Source organism: Colius striatus, chromosome 6, assembly GCF_028858725.1.
Source record: "Colius striatus isolate bColStr4 chromosome 6, bColStr4.1.hap1, whole genome shotgun sequence".
NCBI lineage: Eukaryota > Metazoa > Chordata > Aves > Coliiformes > Coliidae > Colius > Colius striatus.
In genome coordinates this window covers 15129023-15144323 of record NC_084764.1, presented here as the reverse complement: position 1 = coordinate 15144323, position 15301 = coordinate 15129023, and the positions used below count along the sequence as shown (strand labels likewise).

At 35.9% G+C, this 15301-nt stretch overlaps 1 protein-coding gene across 6 annotated transcripts in view; it reads left to right on the top strand.

Annotated features, from left to right (window-relative positions):
* The window catches only part of STXBP6 (syntaxin binding protein 6), a 113248-nt gene that overhangs the window by 71604 nt on the left and 26343 nt on the right, over nucleotides 1-15301 (top strand). For all 6 annotated transcript variants that reach the window (XM_061997665.1, XM_061997666.1, XM_061997664.1 and 3 more), the window contains 2 exons: nucleotides 10438-10568; nucleotides 12312-12477. In XM_061997665.1, the coding sequence (XP_061853649.1) occupies nucleotides 10438-10568; nucleotides 12312-12477 (297 nt within the window). The remainder of the gene's footprint in view (nucleotides 1-10437; nucleotides 10569-12311; nucleotides 12478-15301) is intronic.

The following is a 15301-nucleotide window of genomic DNA, read 5'->3' as shown; positions in this document are numbered from 1 at the left end:
TTTTTTCCTGCTTGGCTTCTACTTCAGTCACCCCCTGTACTTCCCCATAGATTTGTTTCTGGAGTTTTGGTTTGGTTTGTGTATGTGTTTTGCTTTTGAATTTCTTCATAATCAGACTTGGATATTACCATGTCACATGTGAATGTGAAGGTCTCTGTAGAATTCTATCCATCTGAAAGTTTGTGTCATGGGAATATAGAAGAATTTGCCCACTGTTGTTCTGACTTAGGCTATTGTATAGCAAAAGTTAGGGATTTTGTATCTGCTGTATGAAACTTATTTTCTTTAGTAGTAGTCTCATGTACTGTCTTTTAGGTCATTGATTATTCAATACCAAATCAAGAAAACAGCACAATTTTGTAAGTAATTTTAGAAGCTTCAGTAAACATTTTACCCTGTTACAATAGGTTCCTCTTCTTAGACTGCAGCATCCTAAAAGTCATTGGCCAATTTGTTCTGGAACCTGAAACCTGTCAAGTTATCTAAGCAAACTTATAAATCGAGAACTATTTTTGAATACTATACTTTTTGTATGAGTTAGTGAGTAACAAACTCAAATTTTCCAGAGCCTCTTCCTGCCCCTCAGGACACTTGCTGTGAAGTTCAAACATTGTTTTGAGGCTGGTGAGGTAATTCCTAGTGTACTCTCTGCATGCGGATGTACATCTGTTAACTTGTATGGGAATCAGGCCAAATTCCACTTACTAAGTTTAGAAGTACTTTCATGGTATTGACTTGAACTGGTTCTCCGTAGTTGCGGATGCTGAAGTGACCAGAATGCGATAAAAGGAATATCTCAAGCCATCCACACAGATACTCTCTGTGGTCTGTACCTTGAGCCTTGATTTCTAAACAAGATTGAAGTGGGATATTCTGAAGTGTGCGTAAGTACTTACAGGGCTATTTAAAGTATCCTGTTCAACAGTGTCTGTGTAGGATACTGCCTTCCTTTTAAGGAAAAGAATGCACAGAAGATTAAAGCAGTAGATGATCCAGACTAATAGAAAGGCCATGTGCTACAGTGGGCTGAACTTCTCAGTCAATAAATGTGCTCCAGTTAAGAGGTAAGGCTCTGCCATGCCAGGCCATGGTGAACTACTAATGTAAAATACTGTAGACCAGAATCAGAAGGAGTTCTGTGCTGGTTGAGAGATCCCTGATGAAGACTTTGATCCCTGAGTTTTGAGGAAGTCACTCCTCTTTCCTGAAACCTGGCTTGAAATACCTGTTATCTTCCTTTGCAGTTACAGTGTCTTGATATCTGTCAGGGCATCATCCAGGACTCTCAACTAGGTTTTCACTAAAAACATGTATGTAACTTAAATGCGGCTGAGTGTATGCAGGAAAAAGGAAGTGGGAAAAGTTTGAAAGTTGGCTGCTTTGGAACATAGAGCAGTAAAAGACAATTCCAACAAAACCTGGAAGTTCAGTCATCACTATGGAAGTGAATATGTGTTTTAATAAGATTTCCCTTTCCAAATATTTGCAGTTAAGCAGAAGCTTTGTCTCTGACTGTAAAATGATGTTGGCCATTCTTTCCACTGTTAACTGTGTCTATGAAACTGTGCCATAAGAATGAAAAATGAGTCTATTAAGAAGTGAAGCTGTAAGGAATGTAATGTGTAGGGTATGATGAGGTCTGAAGGTCTTAGAATAGACATAAAAACTATTTTTAAGTAAATATATTTACATGATTTGGGGAAAAGTAAATATAATAGAGAAGTAGGTGCAAAACTGAAAGGCAAGTCACTCTGGCTATAAGCAGCAGCTTGTTGTTAATACAGTAGTATGTTTGAAAAGTATATGATCTCTCACTTCAGGCTTATAGCATTTTATGCTGTCTTACACGTGGGAAAAAAATATTTTTTCACTGCAATCCAAAGCAACTTATTTATTTTCTTTATTTTTTAATTGAAAGGCAACAGAAAAACATTTTTTGTAGTCTTTCATCTTGGAAATATACCACATACCTTAATCTGAATTTCCAGAGCAACTGATTTTTTTTAGTATTTGATTTTGTATTTACTATTCAATAAATACATTAGATAAAGATAACTTGTATGAAGAAAGAAAAAAAACCCCACCACGTTACTTAAACTGTATTTTGAACAATATGTGAATAAAGCTTAATTAGGAAATATCTTAAACATTTTTCTTTGGAAAGCAATGAGTGAGGCTGGCAAGTTGTTACAGACGGTGGGTGATGCAGTAGATGCTGATTTAAGCAGATAGATGACGTAGATTATTATTTGAGCTATTGGAAAAGGCTGTGAGGAAAAACAGTATGTGGTTTAGACTTAACCTGTAGTTTGCCTCCGTTGTATCTGAAAACTTCTTTTCATCACAGAATCACAGAATATTTTCCAATTTTATATGAAAACAATGTGCTGTGCCTAAAGAAACAGAAGGATTTTTTTTTTTTTTAACTGCTCCGCATTCAGGACCACTGACATCTTCTTATCCTATTTGGCAAGTGGAGAAGATGGGAAATGTGCAGCTTCTTTCTGCTTTCCTTAGATACTAGATGGTGAGAATGCAGCATTGTCAAATTGTTAACGGATCCGCAGACTCAAAAAGGACTGCAGATAAGCAGGCACTTCTTTATTATGCAGCGCTGGGGCGGGGAGGGGGGGGTGGGCGGGGATAGCTTCGTTGTTAGTTACCATTTTCAGGGTTTTTATACAGCTCAAACAAAGGAATCACATTTGCCAACACAACATACATAAAATGTCCATCTGCCAATTTAGCCCTTCACCTTGATTGGTTCCCAACAAACACAAAATTTCCAAAATCACAGTGATGGGTCAAAAAAGATACCAGTCCCTTTTTTTTAGTAACAACCGAGGTAACAGCTAAGGTAACCTAACAAATACCTTTACCAGGGTCTCCTAGCTAAGGTAATCGGTCCCTATCAGGTGTGGTATGTAACGCTTGCAGTTTGATTCTTATGTGATTGAAATGAATACTTACTTAATCAATACGTGTTGAGTTATTTGCAAGTGCTTAGCTAATTGATTGAACTATTACTAGGTGATTAACAAGTGCTTAACAAGTGCTTGACTACTTATTGTGATGATATGTTGTTACCTAAAATAGTTGTGTATCTGCAACAAAATGAAGGAACCGGGAAATCTGGGCAAAAATTGGAAATGCAATTCTGAGAGGTCAATACTAAGAGATGCTTTGAGAGCGCAGTGCTAATTAAGAGCCCAGACTTACTTTACCAGCTCCAGGATGAATTTTAGGGGAAAAAAATATATAGATTTGCAAGAAAAATGTGTGTTTGCAGTAGTAAGAAGCTAGCCTCACTGAATAAACTAATAGTAATAAAAATAGCTTAAACTGGGGCAGGTGTAACCATGCTGGTCAAGGCTTGCTAGGTGTATTATAGATAGCTGAGATCTAAGATCCATGGCAGGTATGGAGGTTGCAGAGACATCATTGGACAACCACAGTGGGAAGTTCTACAATTAGTTTAGACTCCACACTAAATCTTTGTTTAATTGAAACTTCTCTCAAAAAACCATTAAATACTACAAGTTTTGTGTTTAAACTCCAGCTCAGAGTTGCTAGACAGCAAAGCTCATAACCATCACGTGAAGCAGCCTAGAAAATAGTTTTCCTGAAAACCACACAGTATACAAAGATAATTTCATCAATTTAGTCCTGATTCTTTAATACCTAAATAAGTCAGAATGTACCCATTTGCAGCATCTTACTTAATCCTCAAGTTCATTTTATTCTTGGAAAGTTGTTTTTGGAACTTCTGGTTGTTGCTTAGCAGTACCATACTTTGCTAATAGGACTATGTAGTCTGAAGATCAATTGCAGTGCAGCAATAACACAAGCTTCCACTATCATAAGACTTGAGGTATGTGTTATTTAGTGTCCTTTCCCCTGCCTCGTCCCTGTTTCCTCACTCTATGAAGAAAACAGGGAGAGTAAAATTTTGAAATGTGAATGATTTGTGACTGTTGTGACAGAAGGAAAAGCTCATCCTGTTATAGAAATAGAGAAATTTTTTTTACCTCTGCTTTGGAATGATGTTGGGGAGATTAACATAAGAGAATCAGTCCTTGGAGATACCTTATTGATGTCTTTGAGCCTTTGTACTTTGACATTTGCAAGAAAGAAATCATTGAATCATTGAGTCATTGAATGGTAGAGTTTGGAAGGGACCTTTAGAGATCATCTAGTCCAACCCCCCTGCAGGAGCAGGTCCATCTAGATCAGGTCACATAGGAAGATGTCCAGGCAAGTTTTGATCTGTCTTGGGTTTCCTCAGATTTCTGAGGTGTTTCCACAAGTTACTCGTATTTGTCCTGTGGATATAAAGACTTGAACTATGTTGCAGAATTGAGCAGCGATTGGAAAAAAAAAAGTCACTATTTTTTTTCTGTGGTCAGAAACTGCAGATTGTTGGCATAACTGGTAGTCATAGCTTAACTAGGATTGTACATGACTCTCAGAATTTTAGTCCATTCTACAAGTTTAAGAAATAGATGTTTCTTTGGTGGCTAGGAGTGAAGTCAATTGCAGAACGAGAATTAGATATAATTGCACAAACAGAAGAACTGCAAAGCGTAGAGGACTAATTTCTGTCACAGTCTGTTCATAACCTACTTATGAACATAACCCTAAGAACTGTTATGAAATAAAATGCATTTGTACCACAAATACTAATACATAATTTTATTTATTTCCTAATAAAACCTGTAATGGATGTTAAATAATGTTTTCAATTAAAATGTGCTGCAGCTTTTAAATTTGCTCTTTTTATTCTGACTGAATCAAAGCTGGTTTTAGACTTAGTCTTGCTGTGCAAATAAAAGTTTTGCTTTAGGACAACATTTCTGCAAGAAGGTAGGAATGATTAAATTCTGAAAATAGTGACCATGAAGTCACATTACACTGCCGTAGTATAGAGTTCAATTTTTTCTTCATCAGAAAGATCTTTTAAAAGTCTGTCTTGAGTGCATTCTAAAAATGATGGTTTTTCCATCATTAATTATTAAAAGCCGGTTTGATTTTTTTGTGAATTGAGAGATGAGTATCCACTGTACAGGATTTGACAAATGGTCTACCAGGTCTAACATTGATGAATAGTTTTGGATTGAACTGTACAGACAGACAATGCCTTCAGTAGACTTCTTCAGGTCTTCTCATGAGTGAATCTTGATCTGTCAGTTTCCCAAACAATTTCATAGATGAAAGTAATTTTTTGAGTGATCTTAATTAATTTGCAGTATTTAATTTCTTTTCCTTCAAGAGCTAATGACAAAAAAGCAGTAGAAGTTAAGGCTGTTTAACTTATTAATCTGTGCAGTGCTGAGATAAAATTTCATGTTATAATGTGAACAGTTACAGCAGTTTCTCCCTGCTTCAAGATTTGAACTTTTTAATTTTTCCTTTTAATAGTTATTTCAATCATTCAGCACTTTAGAAATGTAGTGCAATATGACAAAAATTTTTGTGAGACAATCAAGCCATTTGTTCTAAGATTCCTTGGGTTTGAGTTATTTCATAAACAGCTGCAAATTTAAAGAATATCCAAAACACAGATATCCAGGGTCAAGACTTTAAGGACAGATATTACTTTTAGGTCTCAGATATTACCCATTTAAAATCTGATAAAACTCTATAGTGTGATGATTTAGATCTTTCAGACTGTTTCTTAAGGCCAGGTATTTGCAGATAGGTGTTTAAGCAATTAACCATTTTACATTATCTTTTGCATTCAAGTAAAGATACTTCAGAAGACTGAAAAAAGAAATATAGATTCTGGACTGGAGATGAGACAAAGCTGGACTGTGACTTCAGTTTCCATTAGCTTTCTGTGTGAAGAGCTATATTGATTTGCTGCTTAAGATGCTAGACGTACATGGGGTACTGGATTCTAGCAGAGGTCTGGAATTCAAGTACATTTGTTTCCTTCTGTTCCAAATAAATAAGAACACTGATTTCTGTGGCAATGTGAAAAGCATTCTCTAAACCTAATTCTGATCTGACTATTTCTGCCTTGTATTCTCTGATCTGCTTTTGAAAGTGTTTCACTTAACTGTGTGCTTCTCAAGCTTTGACAACCTCTTTGAAATTTAATACTGTAACTTATTTTTGTTTACAATGCAAAAGGATTAATAACATGTTAAATCCTAGAAGAAATAGTGTTGTTTCTGACTCAGCAACTTTTGGTTGTATGTTAATCTAGTGTTTGTAAAAAAAACAAAGCAAGAAACAACCTCACAATGTCTTCCATCGTAAATTGCTGTAGCTGACTTTCTAACTTTACTAATAACTGTATATTCTGTTAAAAAATAAATGTCAAGTTTCTGAGGAGCTTATAAATTTGCATTTGTGATGTGGGAATACTGTATGGACCTAGTATGTATTGATGTGTTCCAAATAAATGTGCTTTGTCCACAGTACTGCAGCTTCATATTTTGATGGCACAGTGTTAAGTTCTGCTATACATATATTTTTTAAGTGCAAAGCAAGCAAAAAACCCCTAAAATTAAAGCATAGCTTTAATAAACCTAAAATTGAAGAATAGCTTAAAAATCATGCTTTATTTTATTAATAATGATTGTGAGAGATTTTAGTCACCTGAATGCCTTGTCAGGGAGGGAATGTGGTTAGAAGCATGTAATTGCTTCCAATTAAGATTTCTACATGTTTGCAAGGAAACAGTGGTTTGTGTGGAAGTGCTCTAATTTGGAAAGCAACATAGTGAGTAGCTAGTGAGGATGGTTTTCCCAGCTGCCAAAGGGTTTTGCAGAGTTATGATGATTGCCATAGTGCTGTTAAGCTGTTGTGGACTAAATGAAGGTTTTAAAGCACATGTGGTGGGTTTCTAGGTAGCTGGTTTTTTGAATGTTCTAAATATGCTACCTTTTTCCTAAAATACTATGACACAAAATATGAAATGTAACTAGATCTGTTTGGCTGTGCACAATGATTACAAGTGTGAGACCTAAAAGGAGAGCTGCTTATTTTCCAAGAGATCACATAAACTAACTTGAGACTGAATTTCTACCTGAGACAACCAAGATACTCAAGACACTTACAAGCACTTCTGTAGAAGAGCAGCCCACCTTGTCTCTCTGAGTTACTGTGCATTGAATGATACAGAAACAGTCATCTAATCAAGATATTTTTATATTTGATCAATAATGGGCATTATTAAGAGCAGATGAAGATTAGGCACTTAATGTGATCTTCGTTTGCTGAAGTACAGAGCACCACTGGCTTCAGATGAAGACAAAGCTGTTGTTCATTGGTTATTAAAATTGCTAGACAGAGAAGATAGGAGAATTGTATTTTTGATATTTCAAATCAGCCAAATAACTTATGCAAATATTGAGATTAGACACTTAGACTATCATATTTGTGAAATTTTGAATGATCCCTGTTTTCAAGAACAGTAGAATGTGCATCATGTAGAAGCCTTCAGAATGGCTCATTCAGCACTAGACTTTTCCTATTTTGGCATGGAAAGGGAACAATCAACAGACCCGGTAAAACTAGAGCCTATGTATATACTATGTAAGTGTAGATAGGATGCCTGTCACCTCTGCTTTCTTGATATTGTTAGACTTAGGTGCATAGGCCATTGGGCTATCACTTAATCTTTAATGCTTATCTCACTTCTCAGTAATAACTAGTCTTTACATTTCAGTAATTGTTCTGATATAACTTTGCTGCTATCTTTTTGATACTACATTGATTTTTTCTGTTCTGTACTATTTGATATGCAACTCTGAATTGCTTTCTACAGCAATTTGGTTTTCAGTGCTTCAACTGCTGATGGAAGAGACTTATGCTAATCTGTTTATTCCATTCTTATCAATAGTCTGGTCAATATATTGAGTCCAACTATGCTTTATATTTCAAATTGATTTCTTCAAAACAATTGTGTCACATGAAAGGTTAGTATCTGGGGTTTTTTTCACCTACTAAAATTTCATTGAAATTAATCTTTCTTGTTATTAAATTAATTTCTCAAAAGGTACTTGGACTTCCACATGCAGACACACACAGAGCTAAAAAGATGTAAATCGAAGATATCAAAGAGAACTTTTCATTTTAATCTGCATTTGCTAGTCTATTCCAAAGTACCTTTAACATGAAGATAGTGATCTATGCATTGACAAGTTTTTATCTCAAGAATCAATATTAACTTTTTAACTTTACATATAATGAGGTATTACACCAGTGGATTTTTTTAGTGTATAATTGTGACCCTGAGGGCAGCAGTGCATGCATCTTCAGAGTAGGAAGCCTATTAGTTTTCTTATTATTTGGGTAAAGAGGGGTGCACAAAAACAAGCAATCTTACTATTCAAGTCTTGATTATTTTGAAAACGTTCTTTTGCTGCCAGCATCATGAGGAACCTCATGAGGTTCAACCAGGACAAGTGCAGAGTCCTGCATCTGGGAAGGAACAACCCCATGCACCAGTACAGGCTAGGGGTCGAACTGCTGAAAAGCAGCTCTGCAGAGAGAGATCTGGGAGTCCTGATTGATAATAAGCTAAACATGAGCCAGCAATGTGCCTTTGTGGACAAGAAGGCTAATGGCATCCCGGGATGCATCAAGAAGAGTGTGGCCAGCAGGTCAAGGGAGGTTCTCCTCTCCCTCTACTCTGCCCTGGTGAGGCCTCATCTGGAGTACTGTGTCCAGTTCTGGACTACCCAGCTCAAGAGGGACAGAGAACTTCTGGAATGAGTCCAGCGCAGGGCCACCAAGATGATCAGGGGAATGAAACATCTTTCATACTAGGAAAGGCTGCAGGAACTGGGGCTGTTTAGTCTAGAAAAGAGGAGACTGAGGGGAGATCCTGTTAACATTTAAAAATATCTAAATGGTGGATGTCAGGAGGTTGGGACATCCCTTTCCCTAGTAGCTAGCAACAGGACAGGGGGTAATGGGATGAAGCTGGAACACCAAAAGTTCCACTTAAATATAAGAAAAAATTATTTCACCGTGAGGGTGATGGAGCATTGGAACAGGCTGCCCAGAGGGGTTGTGGAGTCTTCTTCCTTGGAAGACATGTTCCTGTGTGAGCTGATATAGGTGAACCTGCTTCTGCAGAGGGGTTGGACTAGATGATCTCTAAAGGTCCCTTCCAACCCCTACTATTCTATGATTCTATGATTTAAACGTGGAGAAAAGTGGCTTTTGTAATAATACTGGTTTTGAAGGACCATATAGATAAGACGATTTTTTTTTTAAATAAAGAGCGTAAGGGAGAAAAGGAGACTCCAACTTCAGTAGATTGTTCAGTATCACGATTCTACGAATTATTTCTTCCCAGAAAGGGGAAAGATGTTTGGAAATTACTTAACATACAGCAACAGACAAATAATGTGTAAATAAAATATAGACTATAACTGTAGAAAGTGCCTAAAATTGCTTATAGAATTTCTGTGGAGGTTAAAAGTTATACTGATGAAGAGAAAAATTTTTTGTTTAAAAAGTCTGATACAGGAAGCCAATTTCCCTGATGCTGAAAAGTTAGCTTCAGTATTTAAATGCTCTTTGAAAACCTGATGCTGTGTTGAGGGGACAATAATTGGAGTATTTACTATTGTTTCTTTGTGTGAGGTTGGTGTTTTTTTCAAAAGCAGAGCTGTATTTCCTGACTGACTTTGTGGTTTTCAACGTATAGTTTGTTGACATCAAGTAAGATTGTTCTTATTTATGGTCTTTGGTTTTAGTATCCACTATTTTGGGGGGCAGTTGAGTGACATTGAGTTCCTTGATTCTCTTAACTATTTTTCAGGCTTTTGATTGATTTGATGGATATATTTTCTTAGTGTATTGTACCTATTGACTGGAAATTGGGAATTGAATGTGATAGATGTTGGTGTTACACAAACATGACCTATGTGTGACTTGTTGTGAAAAGACAGGAGAAACTTTTTTAAATCAGTCACCAACATGGAAGTCTGTATAAAGTAACCATTTTTTTAAAAATAGGTACATACAGGGACTTATATGGAGATATCTTTTTTTGTCTGTTTTCTCTTGTCTAAAATAAGAAGAAATGAGTAAGAGGCTGGGTATGAGAAACCTCGGCAAATGAATCTGGGGAAGAGAACAGTAATGTGATTGTAAGAATGCAGGTGGGAAGACCTTTGGTTTAGTTCTGGGTTTTTTTAGGATGTTTGTAACTTAAGTGATAATGGCTAAAATATATTCAATTTTGAGTAGTGTAATGCTTGTTTGGCATTGTACATCATTATAGCAATAAGGAATGTGCTTTTCAATATGTTATCCAGGAAAACAAATGTGTTCTACCATCAGTATCAGTAACATGTATTTACTTTTTGCAACATTATGGAAAATACAGCAGGAAACAAGCTACTGATACAGTAAACTAAATGGCATGTTACTGAAACATAAAGCCCATTTCATTTTTGTCTTTTTAATGTTCAGTGACAAACAAGAAACCAGCTCAAGCATCTATTACGAAGGTGAAGCAATTTGAAGGGTCCGCATCATTTGTCAGGAGAACGCAATGGATGCTCGAGCAGCTTCGCCAGGTCAATGGTATAGATCCTAATCGGGTGAGTTTCAACACTTCTGGAAAATGAAAATATTAGTCTTTTATAATGGATTTGTGAATCAGGGATTCTTTCACTATTCAAAAGACATCTGGAAAGATAAGATGCAGGTTTAAGTGCAATTTCTTAGAAAGGAAATAATGAAATACATTTTTAGTGGGAAACATGGAATGAGGCCAAAGCTCATAGTCTTATGGGCTTTTTTTTCTTCCTGTCCGTTCCTGCTTTTCTTCCTATTCTCTTATTTGTAAAGAGACAAACAAGGTTATTATTTATCTTGTCTTTGGCTATAAGCCTCTTGGGGTTCATTTTGGCATGCAACTCATTGTAAGCTAGAGCAGTAAGTAGAAGCAAGGACAGAAAAGGTTGCTGAGGTTCAAGTTTGTGAAATACTGTGAACCTTGCAATTTTTCTAGGACAGTCCTCTCCTTAGATCCTTCAGCATTTCTTAACTTTTTCTGCAAAAGGTAGTGGTGTGGTTTAGTTGCCAATAGCATGGGAATATTGATTAAAAAAAAAAAAACAAACTAAAAATAAAATGAAAGAAACAAACATCACCATCACCCCTAATAGTTCTGGAGTTACTCCTGTAATGTGGAATATACAGTCTGACTTGGGCTTATTCAAGACAAAGTTGTACTGGTATGTAATGAACTTAACAATACAAGCCTTCAGTAATAAACCAGCAGAATGAGATGTTAGGAATGTGGCTCATACTGTGTGAACACAAAGTGACTTACTCTGTTCCTAGTACTGCAAAATACGTTTGTGACTCCCTTGGTTTGTTCAAAGTTGTGCTCTGATTGGCCATTTAAGCATCTTAACATTAGTGCACCAAATTTTTTTATTACCCAGTAGAGCTATAAAAAAAGAAGCCCTTTGGGTTTGCCCCATGAAATACAGGAGATGGAATTATCATTTCTTTGGGTAAAGGGATGAATGACAATGAGTACAACGACAAATAGATAAGGGATATGAGCGTTGTGCTTTTTAGCAGCATCTGCTATGGAGCTGTGTAAATAGCAGATACTTAGGATGCTTTCAGATTGAGGGTCTTATCAAGTTCTTAAGCTTTCAAACTTGTCTTCCTCTGAATTCTTAGTGTCATTGATTCAAAAAAAGCAGTTACTAGATTGAATTGTGTTTAGCAAATATGACAAAATACATAGCAATAGTTCTTGCATAAAATCCATTTATTTTAGTGATTGATGTATGGTATTGAGGTGGGCTTTGATTTGTTCTCGGTGCGTTCTTTTATTCATGATATGCTGAGACCTAGGCAACATTTTATAATAATACATTAAATACAATAAATAAGACTTGCCAATTGCTTACCTGTTTTGGTTGAACACTGAGAGCAGAATCTTCTAGATTATACTGTAAAAGTAGATTTTATGTTAAGAGGCACAAACCCTTGTGTAACAACATAGAAGACCCAAATAACGATGTATCTGTAGGTAGCAAGATTTCAACTTCTAGGTTTTTGGTCTAAAGTACTTTTGTTTTCAGGTACTTTTGTTAAAGCTGAATATTCTGCATTAAAAATACCTGCAAGAAAAAAATTCCTCTCTGTTGTGTTTTTGCATCCAAAAATATGTGAAGGAGAAGTAATCCCAGGATGGTCTTGAGTTACATGACTTTTTTGCTTTGTCCAATGTAATATCTTTTAAAAAATAATAGCTCTTTTATCTTTCTCCAGATCATTTATAAAATTGGAATAATAGTAGCATGTGTTTTTTCTTCTAGGATTCCCCAGAATTTGATTTACTATTTGAAAATGCTTTTGACCAGTGGGTAGCAAGTACAGCTTCAGAAAAATACACATTCTTTCAGGTTCTACACAACACTTGTCAGCGCTACCTTACAGACAAGAAGCCAGAATTTATCAATTGCCAATCTAAAATTATGGGAGGTAAGTCATTCAAACCTGGAGTACTTTGTGCAGTTGAAATGAAATGATTTGCACATGAGTTAATTCTGTGTTTGAATGAGCTTGCATAGTATTTACAGCTTGAAGTCACTGAATACACCGTCTTCACAGTAGTAAATTTCTGGGCTTCAGCGTTTTTCCATGAAGCACCACTTCAAGCTGTTCCACTATCTTCACTAGTCTTCATTTCTAGAGGCAGCATTCCCTACTCGTCTTGAGAGGTCGTTCTCCTCTCTTTTTAGCAACATTGGTTGTGATTTGTCTCTACTTTTGTTCATCCAGAAACATTTCTGTGTGGCCTGAAATATTTCATGCTAAAAACCTGTTCTGCATTGCCGTTTTCTCCCAAATCTGAAAAAGTGACTGTTGCTAATATTCCCATGTTTCCTTTTTTTTAATTCAATCTTGACTCAAATCAGTTAGTTTAGAGTTTTGTTATGTTTTGTAATTCACATTGTAAGGTAGATTTTCAGAATTAGATTAGAAAATATCTGGTTAGGTAAAAAAAGGCTAATTAATATATGATCAATGGTATTTAACATCCACTTCCTGAGAAACAAAAATTATTTTTGGGTGAGGATTTTCATGTATTTCAACAAGTATTCTTTGGGAAAATAAACTATTTCCTAGACTGAAATTTCTGAAAATAGTCCTCTTTATGTCTGTTCAGAAAAGAGCACTTAAACTCTTTCACTTCCTATGTTCTGTTCTTCACAGACAGAATGAAAAGTTGTTTTTCATAATGAGTCTGCAAACTGAGGAAGGGAAGTGCAAGCTGACTTGATGTTTTTTGTTACTGTTTCTGCTTCCAATAGACATCAGTTGCAAATATGGAGAGCCTTACGTAGTTCTTTCTGGTAAATCTTCTCTCTCATAATAGTCTACAGAAATATATACTGTATTTGCTAGAACTATAGTTTGTGCCACCTTTATGTTCCTTTTTTTTTTTTAACTATGATTTTGTCTTCCATACCTTTTTTTCGAAAACACTGAAGGTAAACTTGAGGAAGGGAGATATCATCTCCAGTTCGGTGCTTACATTTTAACTACTGATACTGAGATTACCACTGAATTTGAGGTCATAAGTCAGAGCTGTTCTGTCATTCATCTGTCTCTTTCAGTGTCTTCACAAACTGAGAAAAAAGGCACAACATTTCTTGTAAACTTTCTTTTTTGCTTTTTCCTTTTTCACATTTTTCCTTTGTTTTCTTTAATGTGGTGGGGAGGAGAGAGGAGCAGTTTCTGCACTTATGAGAAAAGATACCTGCTATAATTTTTCCATTTCACATGGAAGCTATCTTATATTGAGCCTTTGTTTGTCATCTCTTCGCTAATGATACTCATTTCCATCCTTCCTGCTAAGTCAATATTAATAAGCCACCTCACATTTCGGCGTCTTAAATTATTCTCATAAGACTGACCTGTCCAAAATTGAGTTCCTGATTCAGCTGGCTCGAGTATTAACCTAAACAAGCCTCATCACAGTGAGAAAAACTTGAACTGAGGTTCATAAACTTCTACTTGACTTTTTAACACACACTAGGCACTACTCTGTCCCATGAAGCATACCCACATTTTCTCTATTACAACTTTTTAGCTAAAATGAGTTTTTTCAGCCATCCTCCAATACTAGGTGATGACTGTTTCTGTACTCATTGCTTGTCATGTGTGTACACACATTATAAAGGCTATGGATGTGGTACAGGACCAGGGTCTAATAAATCTCCTGATGGATACAGTGTTTCTGTTGTTCTTCACACTGTCAACTTTTTCCTTGTATTGGGTTACAGACTCCCTGTGGATAAGTTAAAATTTTATAGAAACTATAACTGTAAACCAAGTAATAGTTGGCCGTAAATTGAAGTGACTTTGTGTGTCAGCCTCACTGAGTAATGGGAAGCCTACCAAAAATTTCAAAGGGAACAAAACCTAATCCTCATTAGCAACCAGTATCAATAATTATAGAAGACAATACAGTCATATTATTGGACAGTCATATTATTGGAAATTTTGTAATTAATAACGTCTGTTTAAACATCTGCTATTCTTTTCAATATGCAGATTGATATTCTTAATACAATGCTACCTTTTCTACAGAAATACTCTATCTGTACTATTGTTACAAGCTTTAATTGGTATGTTCATACATACAGATAAGTTCTTACTCTGTTCAAAAACAATTGTTCTCGCTGTTCCAGATTTATTGTCCTAGCATTATACCATGCTGGTTTTTCTTAAAAACAGCGATAATACTTGAAAAGATTAAATTAGCATTTCAAACTTTTTTTTTTAGTTATTGGAATGTATTTTTTTTCTGCTCTTCTAGTATACGTGGGAAGGTGTTTCACTAATCTTTCTGTTATGTTCAAAACCTATAATGGAACCATACTTCCTCCACTGATTAAAAATAAGTAAATAACTGTCACAGCAGCTTTGAAATATCTCCCAATTAAAGTCAAGTCTCCCGAGTAATATGTAGTTCAGTTACTGATCTGTTACTGTGAGACAGTGGAGTAATTCAGTTTGCAGAAGCAGTACCATTCATTGACTTCATAAGCTGTTGTGCAAGTTGGTAGATTGCAGGATCTGACACTGGAGAAGGTACTTGTAGTTCTGCTAGTCCTCATTTGAAGCCCAGGGTGAGCCAACTGTGTATCAAAACCTATTGTCATGGTTTGACATGGAGCTGTTTCTGGTAATGGGAAAGGGGCTGTAAAGATGACTCCTGTAAGAAGTTGCTTGAAACTCCCCAGCTCTGAGCCAGACCTATTTCTAGGGCTGAGCCAATTAGGCACCTCCATGATCA